This window comes from Pelodiscus sinensis, chromosome 14, assembly GCF_049634645.1.
Source record: "Pelodiscus sinensis isolate JC-2024 chromosome 14, ASM4963464v1, whole genome shotgun sequence".
Lineage (NCBI taxonomy): Eukaryota > Metazoa > Chordata > Testudines > Trionychidae > Pelodiscus > Pelodiscus sinensis.
Window position 1 is genome coordinate 44,334,975 of NC_134724.1, and position 25,225 is coordinate 44,360,199.

The 25,225-nt window shown below is 39.4% G+C and overlaps 1 protein-coding gene across 2 annotated transcripts in view; it reads right to left on the reverse strand.

Moving 5' to 3' along the window:
* The window catches only part of ENTREP2 (endosomal transmembrane epsin interactor 2), a 354,078-nt gene that overhangs the window by 85,574 nt on the left and 243,279 nt on the right, over nt 1-25,225 (reverse strand). For both annotated transcript variants that reach the window (XM_075897722.1, XM_075897721.1), the window contains exon 4: nt 13,848-13,979. In XM_075897722.1, coding sequence (XP_075753837.1) covers nt 13,848-13,979 — 132 coding nt within the window. The remainder of the gene's footprint in view (nt 1-13,847; nt 13,980-25,225) is intronic.

Here is a 25,225-nt window from a genome sequence, read left to right on the forward strand (position 1 = left end):
CTAGGGGAGGTCAGGCATCCACAAAGTCCTGGGGCTCCCTTCCTGGCTGCTGCCCCAGAAGAATCTAGAGGCCTGACCTCCTCTGGCTCACCTGCCTGGCTCTGCTGCCACCTGGGACTCTATTCCCTCCCTGCCCCCAGCCCGTGTGCAGTGGTGGCAGGGGTTCCTGGGGGTTTCCCAGCCCTGTGCGCAGGGGCAGCAGCTGCTCACAAGGCTATGTCCCCCATGCCACTGGCCCTGCAGGTTGCCACTGACCAGACCAGCTCCGCTCCCAGCCCCTCTCAATGGCTAGGGCTGGGGCTCTCTGATTTAGCAACATCTGTGGTCCTGCTGGGCCATGGATGTTGCCAGACCAGAGTCACAGACAAGAGAGGTTCAACCTGTATTGAAACTCTGCCCCCATGTTCTCGCTTTCCTTTCATGCCCCACCATATGGTTGTCCATGCTCAACGCTGAGGGCAGCTATTAAGCCAGTGTTATCTCTCTCTACATAAAAAAGATTTTCCTGCCATGCGACGGAATTACATCATCAATCTCTCTGGCTGCAAAAGCAGTCCGACAGATAGGGGGTTGCTGAGCACAGCGAGCAAGGGCACAGCCCCCTCATTTAAGAAAACATTCTTTTGCAGGCATTGTGTTCTTGAAAATGCCCATAACAGTAATGTAATAGTTGTATTCTGAAAAATATATGCAGTAAAACATTAAAATAATTTTGTCACACTTGTTTTTGTTAGGCCAATGAAAAACAACATCATTTCTAAACTGGGCTGGGGGAAACAGTGATCAATTTACAGTAAAAAGCCAGTGGTCCAGCATCCAATGATCCGGCATGCCTGATGGTCCGGCACCATCTGGAACCCGGAAGTGCTGGACAATTGGAGCTGCTCTGCCCCCAGCTTCCCTGATTCAGCTGCTGCTGAAACTGACCAGTGGCTTACTGCGGGAAGCCCAGGGCAGAGCAGCTGGGGTGCTGCCGGGTTGGTCCAGCAGCACCTAGGGGTGCATGCCCCCCACTCCACTCCAGACCCCTCATAGTCCCCCCTTCCAATAGTCCAGCATATTTGATAATCCGGCACCCCCGGTTCCTAAAGGTGCTGGATTATTGGAAGTTTACTATATTACTCAAGAGAATTAAACTGAAGAAAAATCATTTGGCGAAGTAATTTACAGCAGCTGCTAACATATACAGTTACATGGTGGGGACAAAAGAAAAATTCTGAGGTAACACCGAATCCAACAGAAAGAAAATAAATGACATGCACCCAATTCAAAGTTGGAAATGATGGGAGAATCTGGTCCTATATCATCACACAATACTGAAAGTTAAGGAAGTGCATTCAGAAAGACTCACTCCTCAAAATGTAATTGGCACCTTTTATCATAACTAGGCGCTATTTTATCATAAATAGACATGGGATGAAGTTTAATAAGGACAAATGCAAAGTACTCTACTTAGAAAGGAACAAACATTTTCACACATACAGAATGGGAAGTGACTATCTAGGGAGGAGTACTGCAGAAAGGGATCTAGGGGTCATAGTGGAACACAAGCTAAATATGATTCAGCAGTGTAACACTGATGCAAAAAAAGCAAACATGATTGTGGGATGGACGCATTAACAGGTGTGCTGTGAGCAAGACACGAGAAGTCATTCTTCTGCTCTACTCTGCACTGATTAGACCTCAACGGGAGTATTGTGTTCAGTTCTGGGCACCACATTTCAAGAAAGATGTGGAGAAATTGGAGAAGAGCAACAAAATGATTAAAGGTCTAGACAACATGAGCTATGATGGAAAGCTGAAGGAATTGGGCTTGTTTAGTTTGGAAAAGAAAAGACTGAGGGTATGTCTACACTGCGGGGGTATCCCGGAAAAACTCCACTGCGTCCAAGGAACGCGTTTGCTCTTCCCCTTTTTTTTGCAGAAGAGCAAACACGGTCTTTCAGGGACCCCTGTATACCTTGTTCTATGAGGGATAAGGACTCCACTGAAAGAGGAGGCTTTTCCACCATTTGGCCCCATCTAGACGGGGCCAAATGGTGGAAAAAGCTCTTCCGGAAAAGTGTCAGAAAAATCTACGCAAATTGTGGAGCACAATTTGTAAAGCTTTTTCCGAAAGAAACCCTTATAGTGTAGACTTATCCTGAGAGGGGACGTGATAGCAGTTTTCAGGTATCTAAAAGGGTGTCATAGAGAAGGGGGGGGGGGAATTGCTTTCCTTGGCCTCTGATAATGGGACAAGAAGCAATGGGCTTAAATTACAGCAAGGGCGGTTTAGGTTGCACATTAGGAAAAACTTCCAAACTATCAGGGTGATTAAACACTGGAATAAGTTGCCTATGGAGGTTGTAGAATCTCCATCACTGGAGATATTTAAGAGCAGGTTAGACAGACATCTATCTGGGATGATCTAGATGGTGCTTGGTCCTGCTGTGAGGGCAGGGGACTGGACTCAATGCTCTCTTGAGGTCCCTTCTAGCTCTAATATTCTATGATTCTATTACTGGAATGCTAATTTGCTGTAAAATATTGTCTCATACCAAAATCTTTCTTTCATCTTAGAGTAAATAGTAAATTATAATTAAGTTTCTCTCTGCTATATACTGAGTTCCTGAAAGAAACAGTAGATGATCACAACTACAATGAAGGGTATAACACTGACAGAAAAACAAGCTTATTTTAGGATCAATATGGGGAAAAAATTAATTTACAACCAACCTATATGAGAGGTGGTGCAACAGGATGAGTTCCTAAAGGATTGTGCCCCAGACATAAAGTATGAAGCAAGTATTCAGCATGATGCACCATCATTTAGTATGGTACATCATGCCACCATCTCTGTAAACAGCTGAAGAGACTGAGAATGTGCTTGGTCTTACCACAAAAGAGCATTCTTTGAGCCTTTCTCCTTTGTGCACCTATGTTAGTGTGAGAAAGAAGTTAGACTAAAAAGGGCTTTGGAAACAAACCCTACAAACGAATACAGTTCAGTGCCACTTTTATTTGGGAAAAGAATAGGTTAGTTTTCTTTATTGTGTGCATTATTACTAAAACAATTCACAGTATTCCCTAATCCCTTAAAAGTCAAATGAGAGTGTCACAAATTAAGGAAAATGGGGAAAGGAGGAAGCACAGAAACCCAAATTATTCATAACCTTTCTACATACTCAAAGGTAGAATTTGCTGCATGTACCCTACTCCATCTCGTCATATCACACTATGTAAATTATGCCATCAATTAAACTACAATATATGACTGAAAAGCAAATCAGGAAATTTAACATTCAGAACACAAATATGTCATTACAAATGCATCACTTTCACTGTAACATACTTATTCTTTCTGTTAAACATTGTATGGAAAGCTGCCAAACCGTATTGCATGCATAGAATTGAGAAATAATATCTCAGTCTACCCAGGATTATTTTACTCCAGAAATAACAGAGGCCAAAATTGGGCCTATGATTTCATTTTTGCAATTCTTATTCTCTTGATTTTAAAATATTATAATTCTTAGGAAGAAAAGTACTTTATTTGTGTTGTTAACACTAGTTTAAAAAATTGAAGGACAAAACAAAACCTAACCCAAAGATTCTGGCCTAAACACACTATTACTGAATTGATAACTCTCTACTGAACTCTACAATAGGCTTCTGGTTTGCTTGCACAGCAGACTGGTTTCCTGTGGAGAAATAAAAGGTTAATAGCTTGGGCTCTTAATTCCCATGTACTTTTGGAAGTACAGTCAACAAATAGGGAAAGGAATAAAATAATTTTGCAGATGTGTAAACACATGGCTGTAATCAATAAACCTGAACACAACGGGATAATCCATCAATACTGATCAAACTCTAAAAGCATCCCCATTTTTGCAGAGCTGTAAAGACAATCTTTTACCCTTGATCGACTTCAATTACGATGTTTCATTTCTTATGTCACAATAACCTGAAAAGAAATAATGAGCAGTAAAGCTTTTTCACCCATGAAATTACTCTCTATATACCTCTTTTACACGTGAATGCAAGGGCGGCATTGTTTTTAACTTAGATTATAAGCTCAGTTGCTCTAACGGTAAGAGTCAAAGAAATTAGATAAATGGGTCCCCATAAATTCTGGACTATTGTCTATATCAATGCTGAATTGAGACCCAGTTTATGACTGACATCTAACTCCAAATGAAGGAATAAAGGAGCCCGCAGAATTAGAAGTGCTGCCTTCTTCCAAAAATGCAATGGGACAACAGACTCTAATGCCATTAAAAGGGAGAGGGATACAAGCAGATTTGTAATAAAAAATTCAGTTGCAAAACAAATACAAATCACTAAAGTGGAAAAGATAAAAAAGTTTTGCATAGTTAGTTTTATTTTTTGCTTACCACTACAGACAAGGTAACTATTTACAATATTATTGACATAATGGGCCAACTTTAGCTCCCATTTACATGGCTCTAAAGTGCGATTGATATCAGTGGCATTATTCCAGATTTACAGTGGCATAAACAGAGCAAAATATGGCCCATCGTGTTAATTACATGGTAAATTATCACCTTGTCCATTGAGTTAATGACAATTCAGTGAGTATTTAAAGTGTAAATATAACAGTAGCCAAAGCAAAACTGATAACAGCTGATAAACCCAGTGCATGAGAAATAACTCCTACAGGAGATGATGAAAGAGCAAATAGAGAGTCAGGAGAAGACCAAGGTAAAACAGATCACAGGAGGTGCTTTTGTAATTTACAAACTATTACTGTTTGGAAAAAATTCAGACGTGGGCAATTTCTAAGCATTTAACACTACAGATACAGACATATTGCAAAATTTAATAAAATAATTTATCTTGTTTAATATAAGAAGTTTTGGATCTAAAATTGGTAACAGCCGCTACTCAAAGGAAGACCTCCACTTGTTTTAAAACTTACCAAACCACACAATACACCATTATAACTGTACTTCATGATTTCACTGGATAATCTAATTTAAAAAAAATCCAAACTAGAGAATATAATTAAAGATTTTCATACAATTGATTTTTGGACACTTGAAACAGACATAAATAAGCAGTTTGAAAATCCATACTATAAAACTCTACTGATCAGCTTTTTAATCTTTGTTATGCTTTAGTATGGCTAGTTAATTCTGAATAACAACAAAGGTATGTTTGTCAGATGTCGAGGAAGATGAAGTAACATTGCATCCCAAACGGCCATCATGACCGTATTTCCAAAGAAGCACTGAAAACGGAAAATGGAGTAGATGAAAAAAATCATTACAGATTCATTTTGTAAAGTGAAAAGTTATAGTTCAAACAACACAAAATTAAGTCTGCATTTAACGTGCCAAAATGTATCTTTGGAAATACTTCTTTCCTTGTACATCGGAGCACTGCCTTAGGCTTCACAGCATCATATTCCACTGTACAGGCAGACACAAAAATTGGAACAAAATTCTCAAGATATGACTTTCACCTGCCTATTAAAATGAACATTTAAGCTGCTGCTTTATGTGCAGATAGTACTCTACCACAACAAAGATGTAATGCCTTTTAGTAGACCCACAGTTATTTAGCAGATCTGGTAGTTTGTAACATAATCCAGTGGAATGTCACATTATAGCCATGATCTGTGAACTTATAGCAGAAGAATAAAACAAATTCTAATACATATTTCAAAGCACAGATAAGATTCTTGCATGTAAATTGAAACAGAAAATACATGTTCTAATCATCGTGTTACATGCTTATTTAAAAAATAAGCACTGAAGTCATGGAGACAAAAACACACTGACCATCTGTCTCATGCAACATAAATATCAATCTTCAAAATCCATGACTGCATGGTACAAAATGAAAAAAAAAATCCAGTATATAGCTGAAGGCATATGGTATAGAGCAGTGGTCTCCAACCTTTTTACACCCAAGATCACTTTTTAAGTCTCAGAACAGGCGAAGATCTACTGCCCCGCCCCTTCCTTGAAGCCCCGCCTACATTACATAAGGAAATCTAATGTAAATGCACTGCACAGGTGCGCAGTTCAGAGAGGGCTCAAGAGCTACTCTTGGAGCCCCTGAGATCTACCGGTAGATCGCGATCTACTGGTTGGTGACCACGGATATAGAGGGAAGATATCAGAGAAGGAATAGATGTAACTGTAACACTATGCCCTGATGCATATTATAAAAATATGTTTCTGAATATGTTTGCATAACTCAAATATACTTTATGCAAAACAAATAAAGTAACCTATCATTCAAGAGCCCATGATCCCCTGAAAGAGTATATTTTAGTTGTGTACATGTATCATTCTTGTATGTGAAGTTAAAAATATGAAGTATAAAACTACTTATTAACCTAGAATTTCTAGTGAAAGCCATTAGTGGTAGTTAAGGGGTTTAATGGCCCAGTGTTCAAGAAAGTGATCTGTGAATGGCTTTTGTTTTTTCTGTAAGCCCAAACAGTGATTGATCCTACAAAGGCATGTGACCATGTCACCAAGGGCTGTAAGCCATCTTGAATCTGATATTTTTCCATGGTGCTGGAGAGAGTTTAACAAAAGATTCTTATCTTGGGCAAATTCTACTTAAGGAATGCAAAGCAATCAACGATCATCTTCTGCTTGCTTTTGAAACCGTCTCCCCTTCGTAAGAGGATACACATGAAAAAAGCTGAAAACAAAGAACTCTTAAGGATTTGAGAAGCTGTTAGGCCCAAGCCAGAGAAAAAGTCATCTCTGTCTCGAAGGATTTTACATGGAATAAGGACTAGGGCAAGCATTATGGTCTGTAATGCTCTCTCTTAGTGTACTAGGATTAGTGCATGTGTTTTATTTTACATTAGTAAATTGCTTTGATCCATCTGTTTTCAATTGTAATCACTTAAATCTTACTTTTTAATATTTAATAAAACACTTATTATAAAACCTAGTGTAAATAACTGTTATCTGGGGTGGGAGTGGGGGAGGGAGCCACAGCTGCGCATATCTCTCTTTCATTGATGAAGAAGGTGAATTCTATAAGCTTTCTCTGCGTAAAACTTTTATATAGAGTAAAACACATTCATTTGGGATTCTGGGCCTTTTTGAGTTCCTGGACGCTGTCAAGTTCCTAAAACTGAGCCCTCCCAGAGATGAGCTGGTTCAGTGTCTGTGTTGCCTGGCAGAGGGACTGTTACCACAATTCTGTGCTTTTGCTGGGGGAAGACCAGAGTACCTGGCCCAGAAAGACAGGATGGTGGACTGCCCCAGAATGCAGGCTCAGTGGTATGATCAGTACACTGGATAACAGCAGCAAGGGGACCTGTATGATACAACCCTTCACAGTGACATTATCAAGAAAATAATGATGATTCATAAATAAAAATGAAGGCTGTTTTGGAAAAGAAAGGCAATACAGCCATTACATAGGTCTAAACAGGATGCTGTCAAGACCTTAACTGGAAATTGTAGCCACCAGTATTGTTAAAACTTTTGCATAAATTTGGCCTCTTCTTCCAAAGGTTATCCAAAATCATCTTCTGCAAAATATTTTTTTTTTGAAAGTCAGCCTTGGATGTTTTCTTTCTGTGTACAAGCATGTTTAGATTGAGCAATACAATGGAAATTCAAGCTGACATTCTTATTTATGCTCCTCACCTCTCTATTAGAGCGATTCACATCTATCCTTCCATAATAGACATGAAACCAGAAGGCTGATATAGAAATTAATAGAGAATGATATCTTTTATACAGGATTTTCAAACAATTCTGTAAAATTCTATAGCAGGGATGTAATTTAATATGATCATTCAAAAAACCTATATAAGGGCTGTCATTTTCTATTAAATGCTAAGGACTTTTTGTTCTCAAACCTCTTTCAAAGCGCTGACAAGGAATGCAGTCTCATTCCACATATCTATCTTCAAAACAGACTCATCTGTACTGGAAAGCTACTATTAGTATTCATCAACTTTCTGCTTTTACTCTGAACTTACTAGCTAACCACTACTTGGTTATGGGCTTCTCTACAAAGTCTGGGCTATGGACGGGAAATATTTTGTAGGAACAAAATATTTTCAGAATGGTACTGCAGACATTTATCCCTGCTACCCTCATTAGAATAACTGGGAACTGTGTAGCAAAATCATTCCACACTATTTTGCAAACGTATTCCCTAGAAGTAGCTCCTTGATCTATTCTTCAGGACTGTACTATTCTAAAATGATTTGTGGCACATCAGAAAATGCCCAGATATAAATATAATAGCTGGAGTGACATGAAACATTTATAATAAAACCTAACACCACATTACATACTCACAACTCAGCTTGCAAACCTTTCATGCTGACATTTCACGTTAACCTTGAATGAACCTGCACATGTCACAGAAAAATAATTCTTTTACATATTAATCCAGAGATGACAAAGGCATGTAAGAAGAAAGGATGCAGCTTCTTGCTTCTTTCCCAGATTCAGATCAGGAGAACTCAACCTGGTCACTACTGCTATTTGATTCTTGAGAAGCAGCTAAGAATGTAACACATGGGAGTGGCTAATATAACCGCAGCCAAATCCACTGGTTGCTTTCTGCAATACATCATAATCACCCCTGCTTGTCCAGAATGAGTCTCAAACAGCTTGCTGTCATCCGAGCCCCTATCTTACCAAGGCATTGGGAAAAATACTCTCTTGTACTCATGCAGCTAGATATGAGAGAGAGAGAGAGAGAGAGAGAAAGCGAGAGAGGCTATGTCTACAAAGCAGCGTTATTTCAGAATAACTGATATTATTCCGAAATAACATAGTCCACGTCTACACAGCAAGCAGCTATATCGACATATGGTTAAAATAATATTGACCTGGAGGGCTTCTTACTCCAACTCCTGTAACCCTCATTTTACGAGGAGTAAGGGAAGTCAGAGGAAGAGTGCTCTCTCAGACTTCCAGCTGTGTAGACAGCACCAAAAGCCGAAATAAGCTATTTTGATTTAAGGTATGCATTTGATATAGCTCAAGTTACATAGCTTGATTCGGCTTAAGTCCTGCTGTGTAGACATGCCCACAGAGACAGAGAGCTAAGCTAGGTGTCATTTGCATACTGAACACAATTTATCTTTCTTATTATGTACACATATACAAACACAGAAATGGAAATTCATTCCCTCATTCTCACACAAACTTTTTACAGTACCAGTATTTGTTTTTATTTGTCATGGCCCTGTACATTATTAGGATCTTTGTAGGAACAAAATATTGTTTGACTCTGGGTAGTTGCTCATCAAAGTGCTGGTCTAAAAACAGTAATAGAGAGGTAGCTGTGTTAGTCTAATCTTGCTAAAACAAAAGAAAAAACTATGTAGCACTGGAAAGACTAACAAGATAGTTTAATAGGTGATGAGCTTTCATGGGCCAGACCCACTTACTCAGATTCTCTTCTCTTCCAGAATATGATCTGAGGAAGTGGGTCTGGCCCACAAAAGCTCATTACCTATTAAACCATCTTGTTAGTCTTTAAAGTGCTACACAGTTTTTCCTTTTGGTCTAAAAACAGTGATTAGAATCAAGGATAGTACGGGGTGACACAGTAAACATCCATCAATGGCTTTCACAGTTCAACTTACTCCTGACATATATCTGCCTCTTCCAACCAGGAAATTTCTTAAGCAGAGGCAATCAATAGTGCTGAATTATGTAATGATTCTGTGATTTGCACACACATACAACTTGTCCCAAGGTGAAAAGTTGCGGCCATATAGCCCCAATATTCTTAGGCATAGCACAATCCTATCAAATGTAATTTAACAGGTTGCTGCAATGTCAGAGAGAGCATAAATTCAATATTCTGAATATGATTTTCTAACCACAGTAAAGACTATTTTCTTATGTTGATTAGTCTGTTTATTCCTCTGTGGCAAGATTATGTTTCATGTATAAATGTTTTTATTCAGAAAGCTTGCATTGCTTTTTCTGTAGCATGGTACAATACAAGCCTGCCTATCATAAAGCTAATATCACAAAAGGTCAAAATTAGGCTGCAGTATATTTCTTCCAGTTGCCGGAATTCAATATTGTTTGATTTTCATCTTCTTTTTACTGGAATTTGTCTCCTCATGCTCCTTTCATATAATACTTCCCTTTATTCTATTCCTTTCAGGCTCCTACATTGCCCTTCAGAATGGTATTTGAGCACTTTCCAGTAGCACATTAAGGGTGCATCTACATAGCAAAGTAATTTTGGAATAATGGCCATTATTCCGAAATAACTATGCAAGCGTCTACCCAGCAATTCCGTTATTTTGAAATAATTTCAAAATAATGGGAGGCTTATTCTGACTTCTGTAAACCTCATTCCACAAAGAATAATGCCTATTCCAAAATACTAATTTTGGAATAGGGGTTGTGTAGACGCCCCACTTCTGCTATTTCAAAATAGCCCCTCCCCGGGACCATTCTAACTTATTCCTCCCCGGTGCCTCCTGGGGCTTTAAATCGAAATAGCATGTCTACATTAGAGAAACCTGCCTCAGACTAATTTTGAGGCTTCCCTGCAGTATAGACATGCTATTTTGAAATAAGCTATTTCAGAATAACTATTCCAGAATAGCTTAATCCGAAATAAATGTGCAGTGTAGATGTAGCCTGAATGATGTGATTTATGTCTTTCACAAGCTGTTCTATCCATTTTTCTTGCCCAAGGAGCAAAATCTGCATGTGAACTAAAATGTATATCTATTAATTTGTGAACTTTCATTAGTGAAGGCAAGCCCCATGTGTGCCATTCAGTTAGTACAAATTACAATGAGGGTAACATCGGTTCTCAGCTCTTACGGGAGTTTGTTCCATAGTCTTGGATTGGTTCTTGTTAGTGCTGTCTCCTGAACCAACCAGTTTTACTCTTGAAGTAGATAAATCCGCCGAGGAATGGGATGTTGCTTGCCGTCTTTGTCCCTAAGCTTTAGGTGATCTTTTATCTCTTTTGGATCCAGAACATTAGTGCCTTAGGCTACATCTACACAGCTTCCCTCTTCTGCAAAAGCCTATGCAAATGAAGTGCAGATTAGCGTATTGCTGCACTTCGTTTGCATAATTCATTAGGAGCTGTTTTTGTGTAAGAGGTTTTTGCGCAAGAGCCGTTCTTCCTGAAAAAATGCAGTCAGGAAGACTGCTGAAAGTATGTTGTAGAGAAAACTTCGCTTTGAATTTAACATGGTTTGTCTAAGGCAGTGTTTGTATAAGGCAGTTGGAGGTGTGCTACAGAAAACAACAGAGTTCAAAATGGCCACCCTTAAAGGGGCAGGAGAACTTTTTTTTTCTCAACAAAAAATCCTTGGTGTTCCTCATAAACAAAAAATTGTTTAGTGTTCCTTGGTCTTAAAAAGTTTAAGAAACACTGGTATAAGGGGTCTTAGAGTCATACATTACAGTTTTGTTTTATAGGGTGGCTCTTCTCTGAAATATGACATTGTATAAACAGCATCATGGGGTTCCATATATATTCTGTCTCAACTTCCATGTCAAAATGTGCTCAGGTTACAAACTAAGACTTTTTTCAAACTGCCACTTTCCAGACCCCGCTTAATAATTTAATTTGTGCTCTTTTTGGCTTGTGCACTATTACCAATAACAAAGACTCTGCAAGCCACATGCTGTCCTCCATTACATCCGTGCAACCCCACTGTATTCAAATTATGCCTTTGTTTGTAATAATTCAACCTTAATACTTTCACTGGGATTGCACATGAGTAATTAAGAGCATATTTTGATGACAACCGAGTTGCAAAAAAGACATGTAATTAATTTTGTTAATTATAAGCGAATCAAAAAGAAAGCAACTGGTTCTGTAAGGCTGACAATATTGAAAAGGTATTTTTTCACTAAGATAAATAATTTTCCTCAGAAACTACAGGGCTCAAAAATGTATCCACCACAGGTTTTGTCATGTCAGTTTAGAACTTTAGCTGCCAGGAATCCTGTTTTTCCAGCTATTGCCCACAGCAGAACTGTTTATTCCTCAAGTATGTCTAATCATAGATATTTTTTGCTTTATACTATATTCACAGTTGAAATGGCTGGATAGTTTATTCTGGATTGACATAAAAAATGAGACGTGGTTTGGAAAAAAACACATAAAAGCAGCCCAAAGTCATCAACATACGTAATAACTAAACACTGGACATACATATCAAAGGTCCATTGAATCCCATAGCCTTACACACACATTTCAATGAGAACAAGGTTTTGTCAGTCCTTGACATTTTTCCTATTATGCTCTCTAGACTTGTTGGACAACTCTCCTTATTTCAAAATAACAAGACGAATGTCCACACTACCAACCCTGTTATTTCAAAATAACGGGCTTGGTTTTTTTGAAATAACAATTCCTGCTTGTCAAGAGGAATAAGCTTGTTGGATCTTCCTGGTCTGGCACTCTCAGGACCTGACTGGTCCCAGATGGGATTTTTCTGGACCATGGAAGGTCATTTTAGGCCCCCTGCTGATGCCCGTCCCCCCAGCACCCTCCCAGCCCAGCTAGGTTGCACACCAGCTCCTGGGCCCCGTCCCACTGCAGCACGCTGAGACTTTCTGATCCTGGAACATCTGTGGTCATACTGGGCCACAGATGTTGCTGGACCAGAGAATCCCAGATTTTAGTCATGCAACCTGTAGTTATTCTGGGAGTTATTATTTCGAAATAACTTATTTTGAAATAACCTGGTAGAGTAGACATAGCTGTTGTGAACAAGATTAGTCAGTTTTGGAAAAGATTTCTACATTAGTGCTCCCACCTTTGCTACCACCAGTGGGACTGAAGTGGTGATAGTGTAAAGACAGAAAAATTTAAGAAAAAGGCAGTGTAGACAGAGCCTACATGCCATTACACATGTTCTATTTCAACTAGAGTGCTTATTTTCAAACAAAAGGCAGAATAAAGCTTGTAGTACATACAACAGCTGTTTTCTGTTGCAGCAATCCATAATCATTGCTAATCATAATTATAGAAGGTGTACGTTATCATTTGTCAGTTGTTTTCCTGATTAGCTGCAATTTCTTCATGTGCCTAGTGAGACATTTTTCTCTAATATGAACAATCAGGGAACATAGAGCTCTCAAAACCAAATAGCACAGCTAATAAAATATGGAATTCACACTGGAAGGATTTTTACAGAAACATTTTGGATAAGCTGTTTTTCTAAAATATTCTCTCTCAAATGGAATATTTCAAATTTTTTAAATTAAAATGGCACCAACAAGATTATGATGATAAGCCCTCAATTTATAGTAAGATTTTTATTGAAGTACCCAGGAGCATAATCAACCCTTAACAAAATGATTATGCTGAGGAAATGTAGGCACCAGTCCTGCAAATAGGTACGCATATAACTTTACTCACATGAGTAACTTCAGTGATTTCATGATTGCAGGATCAAGTTCTCATTTTCTGCTATGCCTCTTTGGCTATGTCTACACAGCAGCGTTATTTTGGAATAATTGACATTCTACCAAAATAACAAAGAGTGTGTCTACAATGCAAGCCATTATTTCAAAATAATGGCAAGCTGGAAGACTTCTTACTCCAACTCATGGTAACCCTCATTTCACGAGCAGTAAGGGAAGTTGAATGAAGAGCATTCTTCCTTCAACTTCCTGCTCTGTAGACAGTGCCAAAAGCTGAATTCAGCTATTTTGACTTCAGCTTCGCAATTGACGTAGTTGAAGTTGCATAGCTTAATTCGACTTTAACCCTGCTGTGTAGACGTGCCCTTCGTTATAAACAAGTAAGAAGCTGAAAAACTGCTCACTTCCACTATATGCCTTTATCAGAATGCACTTGCTGTGTTAAACTCTAATGCAATGATAACCCCTCTTACACCTCACCTTTAGGGTCAGCCTCACAACATTACACTCCTGCAGTGGGTTCAATTTCAGCGTTTCTCCAAGGTTGCTGCAGCCCGATGTTTGGTGTGGCATTTCACAGCAAACACAGACACCATCACTGTCAAATTTAATCTGAAAAAAAAGTAAAAAACCATAGAAAGGCTTAGTAATCAAAGCCACACCTTCTTTCCAACCATCACTATATTTGTCTTCAACACAAAAAGGGCACCAATGAGTGACAACCATGTTCTGCTAATTGAAATACACAAGCCATCAGAGAATCTGGATGCAGCTTGAGGCAGAATGACTTCTGCTGACTAGCAGAAGCTACAAAAATGAGACTAATTGAGATATAAAAATGTTGTAGAAAAGTAAGATAAATAAAAAAATAGCTGTATCTTTAAGGTCTTTTTGAGAAAGATTGTTCTTAGGAGGCAGAAGATAGTTACTGTATTTTGCAGACCCAGATTAAATCACACGAGGAAATAAGCATGAAAAGCATGGTGTGTGTGTGTGTATGATACAGATGCAGAAAATATTGTGAGAAATCATAATGAGAAATAAAATCACGTTGAAATAACTAGGAAGATGATTAGAACAGAGAGATATTATGAAAAAAAAAGACAGGAAAGAATGGAAAATGACAGGAAGGTGAATGTCGTACAATACTTTGCATGTAAGTGTCTGTGAGAGAGAGTTTCTTATACCCTGACCTCTCTTTAAATTTTCTTTTACTCTGAAAAAGTTTTGCTTTCTCTTTTTTGTTTCAAGTTCTATTTGTTTTGAAAACCCACTTTAAAAACATACCACACACATTTAGCATCCTCAAATTTTAATTTTCACAAAGTTTTTTTGTCTCTTTAAATTATTTCTTCCCTTTATCTTGAGGTTTTAAAAGGCACTAGCTATTTCTATAGTATCTATTCTGCTTTTAAGATGCTTTAAAATGTGTTTTATTGAACCTACTTAACTCCAGTCAACATTTTAATTTGTCATCTTTAAATTCTGATATAAATGACCTTAAAACTGCAATGTTCCCATGCAGCTCAATGGGAGGATTATCCATGTAAGAAGTGCAGAATTGTACTCATTATCCTCATTTTGATTTCTTTGTTAAAAAACAAAACAAAACACAACACAACACAACACAACAAACCAGAGCTAGGACTGTGTTTTTCTATTACCTTGCTACAATGATTTTCAGCCAACATTTAACTCTATGTGAATTTTTCTTCAGTTTACTAATATAAGCCTATATACATCTATTTGTCTCAATTACACTTACACACTAAAGGCTGTCTATACTGCGATCCTCTTGCAGAAGAGGAAATGCAAACGGAGCGCTCATTTGCATATGCCGTGCTCACATTTGCATTTCCTCTTCCTTTCCCTTTTGCGCAAGAGGTTTTTGCGCAAAAAAGAGCTGTGAGATGGCTCCTTTTTGTGCAAAAACCCCCTTTTGTGCAAGAGTCGCTCTTCCTCATTTTTTGAGGAAGAACGGCTCTTGTGCAAAAGGGGGTTTTTGCACAAAAAGGAGCCATCTACACAGCTGTTTTTTGCACAAAAGGGAAAGGAACGGGAAATGCAAATGCAAGCGTGACATATGCAAATGAGTGCACCATTTTCATTTCCTCTTCTGCAAGAGGCTTGCAGTATAGATGCAGCCTCTGATGCTTTCTCCTTTCTCATCTGAAGTCAGTTTGTGCGGGCACAGTGGATTCTAAGGCTTGGTAGTAGGCTATAACACCTTCTCCCTGGATCACAGGTCCAAGACCAGCCAGTAAAAGTTATTACCATCAGATGGCAATTCAATGGCCTGTGTGAAATGAGCCTAGAGGTCTCAGTTTTCAAACTGTAAAAACAAGTGCACAAACTGGAAGAAATTAGAAGCATTAATAGGAGTCTGAGCAAAATGGTCTGGGATTCAATGGGCCATGTACAGTATACTGAATTAGTCAGGGTGAGGCTCAATGGCTGAGCAGTGTGGAAGAGGCTGTAGAGTGACCATCTGTGCTATGCTTTGTCCGTTCACGTACCATGGAGACAGCGCTTTGATCTTTACTGCCAGCAACAGAGCACCTACACTGCATATTGTATTTGAATCTTGATTCATATATTGCTTCTTCCCAAATCATCTTTCACTGCTTGAATGACTGGCTGACCAAACTGAAATGGGCCCTGGCACTTCAGGAAAGCGAAATGTTCCATCTGAGCTCAGCTATACAGCAGCATATTTATAAAGTTTTCTTTCTTACTAGTTAGTTATTTTTTCTGTCCTCACACAAGGCTTGAATCATTCATCCGTTCTTAGTAGCTAGATGTTTAAAAATATATATTTTACATCCAAGTAAAATATATATTTTTACAGATACAGGAAAAAAAGAAAAAGTGTGAACATTTCTCAGACTAATTTGGCATCTCTGCTTCAGTGATGCGGAACAGATAAGCAGTTGGGAGAGCAGGAAGAGGTTATTTTTGAAAAAAATAATGTTAAGTAAACTCTACAAGAGGAGAGGCTGATAAGTTAATATCGTGCTATATATCAGAATGAAGACATACTCCGGACAAATTGCTGTCTCAGTGGGTTTGAACTCTAGAATGCCCTTTAACCAGTGTAATTAGTCAGAATGCTTTTAAAAATGCAGAGAACATAGATAATACCATTTTCTAGCCACACATGAGCAGAAGGGGATGCAGCTTTCTGCCACAACCTATGTAGCCTGGTCATGTCATGAGTCAGAAATACTGTAAATGAAAAAGAGAAAGGGCTGAGTAATGAGTAACTTTTGTACTGATCCCTTGATTAGAATTTTATATGTGCAGCTTTGCCTCACAAGAATTTTAACATTTTAAGGTAGGTATTACTATTCCTGTCAATTTCTAATGCATTTTTTTTTAAACAAGAGATCAGGTCTGTGCATAGTGGTGTGGCATATGATTAGACAGCTCTTCAGCTTCGGATTTAACCCTTTAGTTCCATGATAAATACAAAATGTTGTTAAATCTCAGGGGGTCTTGCCTCTGAACTCCTCTGGGAATGCTGGAAATGGTGGTAGCTGTTAGATAATTACTACAGAACAGGGTTGAAATTCACACTTTGAATTTAGAGCTGTGTCAAGTTCAGCAGTCACAAAGCTCCAGCACACCTGCTATATCAGCAGAGAGCATTCATCAAAATCAATATATTTTTCAGCTGGTAAAAAGTTACTATAACAAGGAAAAAGGACTTTACACAAAGCTGTCTACACCAAGATCATTTGTTCTCTGATACATGCTGTGTCTCTTCAATGAAAGATAGTCACCCACATATCATGGTACATATTTGACACTTCTAATGTGAAAAAATAGCTCTCTACTTTTATTGCATGCAATGAACAAGTAGCACATAAACAAAGGCTGAAAAATAAAAGATTCCTAACAAGAGTCCCACCTGTGACTACTTCTCTACTCACACTAAAATGTATCTTACAGCTGTTTTGTATTGCACAGTCTGTGCCCTTGTATCTTGCTAAAAATATTTTTTAAAGGTTTCTTAAAAGCACAATGAAAACGGTTGAAACATATAAGGTTGCCACCAAAAATAAATCTTTATTTTTTTACCTGTGCAAAAACGTATATTTGTGCAGCAAACAGTAAGTAATTGTTGATTTTGCTTGGACCAAAAAAGTCATACATATCAGAGGCACATTTCTGGAGCTACATCTACACAGCAAGATTATTTCAAAATGACTAGCGCTATCTCAAAATAACTTAGACCGCGTCTACACTGCAGGCAGTTATTTTGAAATAATATCAAAATACTGTCGAGCCGGAGAACTTCTTACTCTGACTCCTGTTACCCTCATTGTACGAGTAAGGGAAGTTGGAGGAAGAATGCTCTATTTTGAAATAAGCTATGCTATTGACGTAGCTCGATTTGCATAGCCTATTTCAAGTTAAGCCCTGCTGTGTAGATGCACCCTGGCGGGCCTTTTATCTGGCACAACAACTTTTCCTTGTTCATGAGTCGTAATATAGCCTCAGGAAGGGACCAAGCCCTCCCACTTTTGGAACGCTGTAGGAGCCATGCAGACCCTCCACCTGCCCACAGTACAGGTGGTCCAAGAGCAGCCCCCAGCCCATGTCCCACCCCTCCTCCCAGGCTCTCCACCTGGCCCAGAGGAGGTAGAGGTAGAGGTTTCATGCCATGCCAGCTTCCCACAGCTGCCCGCATGGCTCTGTCCCTCACCTGGCTCTGGTCAGGAAAGCGGGAACCTTGAGCCCAGTCCAGCCATGGTAAAAGCTGCACAGGCAGCTGTGAGACTTGTGAACCCTCCACCTGCCTTGGGATGGGAATCTGGGAGAGGTGGGAATGCAGGCTGGGGATTGGTCTCCTCATGCCCCCTGCACTGTGAGCAGGTGAAGAGTCCATTGCGGCTCCCCAGAGATGCCAGCATAGCTCTTACCATGGCTGGGCTGTGGCTCCAAAGAGCTTCTCTACACCACAGTCAGAGCCAGTTGGGTGGAGCCATGCAGGCAGTAGTGTAAATGCCCGGAGAGGGTGGTCTGACAGGCAGGGATACAGACAAGAGGTTGCTTTGAGTCCTACTCCCAATGAAGGGCAGGCTCCCATATCCCACTATGGCTTCTGGTTTGGATGGGGGTGAGGCCGCTGGGGGGAAGCTTCAGGGGGGACAAGCCCTTAGCACCCCCATTTTAGGGAAGGCTCCAATTCCCTTGTCATGAAATGACCTTAAGGCCAGAAGAGCATTGCTGACTTCTATGTATTTTAGGATTTTATACTTCTACCCATTGCCCATAGTATCTGAGCACCTTCCTCATAAAATTGTTAGCAATAACAAAGTCCTGACACTTGTAACTCTCCTCGGGAGAGGGAGAGGGGCTTGGATGAATTTTTGGGAGCGGATAGAACGGTGTGTCTTTCTTAGGAAGCAAAGACTTTTCAAAGAGGAAAATATTTTGAATGTTTTCTTAATGATGGTTAGATTCTGGATCCATCTTGTCTCTGGAAGTTTGTTTTACAGACAGATCCCTTTGGCTGAGAACATTTTGTCTTCAGTATCTTTGCCTTGTGATCGGCAAAGATTTGTATTAGATCTTTGCCTTGTGATCTGCATTGTTCATTTTCTATTACAGCTTCCTTTCAGACCCTACTCCCCAGTTTATTCCTCCCCTCTCACAGAGCACTACTGATTTTTTTCTAATTATTTCCAGAATATATATTCACTTTTGGCTCAGGTGTGCAATCTCACCTTGAATGGCAACACTGTAGTATGCATTAGACAGACTTTAGCTGTGGTTATAGCTCCTTAAGTATACTGAATTTCTGAATTCTGTCAGAATTGATCAAGACCGCTTATACCAGCAGGCGGCTTTTACTTAGTAGGGGATGAAAAAAGATGAAAGGCTTCTCTGAGAAGAGAGGACATTGGGAACTTGAGGAATATTAAAGACACACAAAAAAAGAAAAAATAAATCTATATCACAATTATGCTGTGACAAACTGACAGAGGCAAGGGCATTAATTTTTTTGTCTGTTCTAATTTATCAAATTTTAATCTAGCTACTACAAAAAGTTTCAGAAAAGACTTTGCTATTATTTATGCAGCAAGTGTACTTCAACAACTCATCACAACAGGGCGAGTTAGGGATAAGGTAACAGCCTCTGCTCCACTGTTTTTTTCTCTGTCACAAATCTTAATGATACTCCCATATAGATTTCCTTATAAATCAGTAATGCATGGAAGCTGAACACAGTTCCCAAACCCTCAGCTCGTGAGTGTGACATCCCACCAACAATTTATGATTATTTCCCCATCCCATTAGCAGTCTGTTTCCTATAGAACTGCTGGATGTGGCTAACTGCAGTACTCATCCATTGTGGCAACAGCTGTCCAAACAGGTACTTATATTGTTTTTTAGACACTTAACTAAAGAGCATAAAAAAACCCCTCCAGGATAAAATTTAAAGAAGAAATTCAAAAATTGATAACACAACAGATAAATGTGTTGGGAGCCCTGCTTCTGGTGTGTACTGTAGTGTAACATACAAATAAGGCAGCTCTGGGAAGCAAACTAAGTACAAACAAGAGGAAGTACTTATTCACACAACACACAGTTAACCTGTAGAACTCACTGCCATGGGATGCAGTGATTGTCAATAGTATACTGGAGTTAAAAATGAATTAGGTAAATTCATGGAGGCTAGATCCATCCACAGCTATTGGAGGATGACAGGGATGGGTGAGGCTAACTGCCCTGTTCTGTGCACACTCCCTCTGAAGCTCTGGTATTGGTCACTGTTGAAGATAGAATACTTGGTTAGATGAACTTTCAGTCTGACCCAGTATTGCAGCTCTTACATTCTGGGAATGGGAAGAGAAAGCAGCCCAACAAGAAAGAAAAGTTCAATGAATGACAGCCATCAAGAGATCAGACTAGAAAGGAGAGGACTAGAGAGAGAAAGAGAAGTAGCATTTGTATGAAAAGTGGTAAATTAACATTTATTATTGTATTTTATTAAACTCTTTTCCACTAGTCAGATCTTTCACTAACCTGACAACAAATCTTCACTATAAATTCTCAAACTTATTTAAGAGGTAGTATGGTCTACAGCAGGACTGGGCCAACTATGGCCCACAGACTAGATCTGGCCCGCCAGGTCACTGATTTGGCCTGTGGACGCAGTGGGGAACCTCAGGCACAGTGTTCTTCCTAAGATTTTCCAACATGAGCGGAGTGAGCTTTGGCTTGCACACCAATATTGAGGTTACGTGCACTGGTCTGGATGTGCGACACTGCGGCACACAATTTGTTAACACATACACGCTCCTGGCTGCTGGAGAAAATGCCCTCTCCCCACCAAGAGGCAGGTCCCATTCCCATTGCCGGAGCAGACACCCCTCGCCGTGCGGCAGGTTGCATTCCTGGCCCTAGCCACCAGAATAGGCCCCGGCTCTCCCAGAACCCCGGCCCCAGCGGCTCCCTCACCACACCATCTCAGCTGGTCCCGCCCACTGGAGCAGCCATGTGCTGCATGTGTGCTGCTGTGCAGCTCTCCAGAGAACGTGGGCAGGGGTAGAATGTTTTGTTCACCGCCACGCAGGTGCACACTTTAACAGGAACTATGTTCCAAATATCTAATTTAACTCTTCCTTGCTACTTAATCTGCCCTTTACGTCTTCAGATGGCCATCATCTTTTATAACAGCCATTAAAGATATCCATAGACTGATCTGGTTGCCCCTTGGTCTTCTTTGTGAAGACTAAACACGCTCAGTTTTTTCCGACCTTTCCACGTGAGTCATGTTTTCTAAACCTTTTACCATTTTTGTTCCTGTCATCTGGACTCTCTCCAATTTGTTCACCTACTTCCTAAAATGTGGCACCCAAATTGGACACAATACTCCAGGTGAGGCCCCAGGAGTGCCAAGTAGGATAGGAAAACTACCTCCTGCCTCTTACCTATAAACAAATTCTGTTAATATACCAGATTATTGGACTTTTTCTCATCTGCATAATACGACTTATATTCAATTTGTGAACCACTCTAGGCCAGATCCTCCTCAGCAGTACTATTGCCTTGCCAATTATTTCACATTTTATGGTTTTGTATTTCCCTCCTACATGAAGTACTTTGCACTCATCTTTATTGAATTTCATTTTGTTGAATTCAGTCCAATTCTCCAACTTGTCCAGACTGTTTTGAATTCTAGTCATAGCTTCTCAAGTGCTTGCAATCCTTCCTTGTTCGATGCCATCTGAAAATTGTATAAGCATAGGGTGCATCTAGACAGTGGCGCTATTTCGGGATACTTCCGGTATCTCGAAATAGCATTTTCTGTGTCTAAACAGCGTGCCCATTATTACAAACTAGTTTTTGAAATAATGGGCGTGCTATTTCGATGTCCCTGTAAACCTCGCTTCATGAGGTTTAAGGGATGTTTCGAAATAAGCTATTTCGAAATACACTCGAAATAAGCTACGTAATTTGCATAGCTCAAACTGCGCAGCTTATTTCAAGCTACAGGTGAAATGTAGATGCACCCATAGTCTCCACTCCATTACACAAGTCATTAATTAAAATATTGACTAGTACCAGACTCAGGTCTGATCCCTGTGGGACTCCATTAGATACACCTTTCCAGTCTGAGAGAGAAATATTAATAACTAATATTAGTTACTAATTAGTAATAAAATAATTAGTAAGAAATATTAGTGGGCAAACAGTGATGCCCACACTTGGCAGTAATTTCATCCTGATCACATTTCCCTAGTTTGCTTATGAGAACGTTATGTAAGGCTGTCAAAAGCTTTATGAAAATCAAGATTTAGCACATCATCTGCTGCTCCTGATTCACTAGGCCAGTAAGAAGCAAATCACATTGTTTGGCACCATTTGTTCTTGATGAATCCATGCTGGTTATTCTTTATAATGCTCTTATCCTCCAGATGTTTTCAAATTGACTGTTTAATAATTTGTTTCATTATATTTCCAGCCATTGATGTTAGGCTGACCAGTCTATGACTCTCTGGGTCCTCTTGGCTCCCCTTTCTAAAGATAGGTACTATGTTTACACTTCTGCATTCATCTGGGAACTCACCTGCCCTTTAGGAGTTCTCAATGATAATTGCTGTTCTGAGATTGCATCGACTAGTTCCTTAAGTACCCTAGGATGAATTTCATCTTGAATGTAACTGACTTATCTAAATATTCTTCTAGCACGACAGGGTGCCAGTCTTAGCTGGGGCCAGCGGGCACTAATACAATATGAGTAATAGACAACCCACACATGGAGACTGACAACACCGAGATTCTTCCAAATCCTAGATGACAGTGAACTGCTATAAGTTTGACTGAGTACCTAGGGCAGTAAGTGAAAAAAATCGAGCCTAAAACACCAAAATATGGGTTAGCTAAGAGATAAAGCAACTAAAACAACAATCGATAGAGCATGTAGCAATGGTGGAAAGTGGATTAAAATAAGCAATTCTTGGACCATAGCATCTATTGATATAAAACTACTATCAGAACTGTGTATGTGAAAGGAAGTTTGAAAAAGTACCAGAATTATGTTTCTCAAACACATGTGGGGACTGCTCATGGAGCTCCCACTGACTTTAAGTGAGGTTCTAAAAACAATGCAGCTGCGGGAAACTTTTTTCCAATTAAGTTTTTATAATCAAAATTAAAATCACTACTAGTAATTTTGTTAGTGATTGTATTAATCACAGGTAGTACAAACAACATAAAAAGTAGCCATATATGCTAGTGATCTCAAAATACTAACACATAGTATCTAGTAACATGTATCATATTTATATTAAAATATATAACATGTAGATTACAATTCTTTAAATGCTGAGGAAGTCCCTCATTTCTCAGTTAAACCAAATATGTTGTTGATTTAAAAACAATTCCCTTCTCTGTGAGACTTTTATAGTTAAAATCCACCATAAAGAAATTTTACTATATTATTTTTAAACCACCATATGTATTCTAGGCTTCGCAGCAACTATCCCTATGGAAAAATTCAGTACCACTTCAACTGTTCTGCAAAAATTCCTTTTGCTATAAAAATGAATAAGCCTGACAGAAATATGTCAAGTCAAGATGAGCATTTATTTGCCTTGTGCATTGAGACTACTGTACTTGCCAGCACCCTGTGAACACCAGAGTGTGATTCAGAGCATTAGCTTGTTATTTCCCTCATTGATTCTATTTTAAGAAACTGCATACATAAGTGATTTTGAAACTGACATCTGCACTAAACTACCACTTGAAAGTCCACCGCCATATTTTAGTCTGGTAGAGTATCATTTAAAAGGAACTGTTTGTTACTCAAACTTATAAAAAGTACAATTTAAAGACTAATCTTTGCTCCTCACAACTAGCTGATGCCACTTTTCAAGTATATCTAGAGCTTACCTAATGCTGTCACCTTCCAAAGTGGCAGAGTTAAATGACCTAAAGCACTATGCTAATTAACATGAGCACTCAAAGTGATGAGATGCAGGCTTGCATTATATCTACACTATTAAACTGAGTAGTTTGAGTCAGGTTGAAGTGTACAACATTCTGGCAGCTGTAAAACCCTAAAAGAAAAAGTGTTAAATTATTTACCATACACAGCATTGCACTTCACCAATTTGGAATAAAATCCTGCAGCTCTTAATCACATCAGCAGTCCTCTTGATTTCAATGGAATTGCTCCCAGGAGTAAGGTTTGCATACACATACCCTGAGTGAAATATGATTTTGCTGATTAAGGTAAAACTAAATAAGTAGGGTCTGTTACATGAACTAATATCATAATTATAATGTGGCAAATAGAAAGTAACTTCAAAGCTGATTTGTCCTACTTCTACAGAGCACAATGGGGCAATTTGTACAACAAAAAAAAGCTATTGACTAGAACTTCATCTCAGACATGAAGATTGGTTGCTGATAATATACATAAGAATGGCCATACTAGTTAAGACCAAAGATCCATCTAGCCCAATATCCTGTCTTCCAACAGTGGCCAATGCCAGATGCCCCAGAGAGAGTGAACAGAACAGTTAATCATCATGTGATTCCGCTCCTGTCAGCCATTTTCAGTTCTGACAAACAGAGTTAGGGACACCATTCCTACCCACCCTGGCTAACAGCCATTGAAGAAACTAACCTCCATGAATTGATCTAGTTCTTTTTAAAACCTGTTAAAGTCAATATGCAACTTTATTTCAGTCTCTTCTATCATCTTCTTAGTTCCTCATGCTTAGGGTCCTATCAAATTCACAGCCATGAAAAACATGTCATGGACTATGAAATCTGGTCTCTTCCATGAAATCTGAGGGTTTTTTGGTGTGTGTACTTTCAGATTTCATTGGGGAAACCAGCATCTCTCAAACTGGGGTTCCTACCCAAAAGAGGGGTGGTCACAAGGTTATTGTGAGTACAGGCAGTCCCCGAGTTACACGGATCCGACTTATGTCGGATCCGCATTTACGAACGGGGTTTCCTGCCTCGGGCTTTCTGTAATCAGCTGCTGGTCAGTTTCAGCAGCGGCTGAATCTGGATGCCAGTTCTGACTTACATACAGATTCAACTTAAGAACAAACCTACAGTCCCTATCTTGTACGTAACCCGGGGACTGCCTGTATTGCCACCCTTATTTCTGCACTACCTTCCTAGTTAGGTGATTAGAGAGAGGTGGCTGGTGGCCAGGCACCCAGCTCTGAAAGCAGTCCCCTGCCAGCAGCAGTGCAGGAATAAGAAGGCTAAAATACCATACCATACCATACCATCTTTACTGTCCTGCTGCCAGACAGTGGTGACGGCTGGCAGAAGTCCCAGCTCTGCAGGAAGCAGCACCGAAGTGAATGTGGCCATACCAC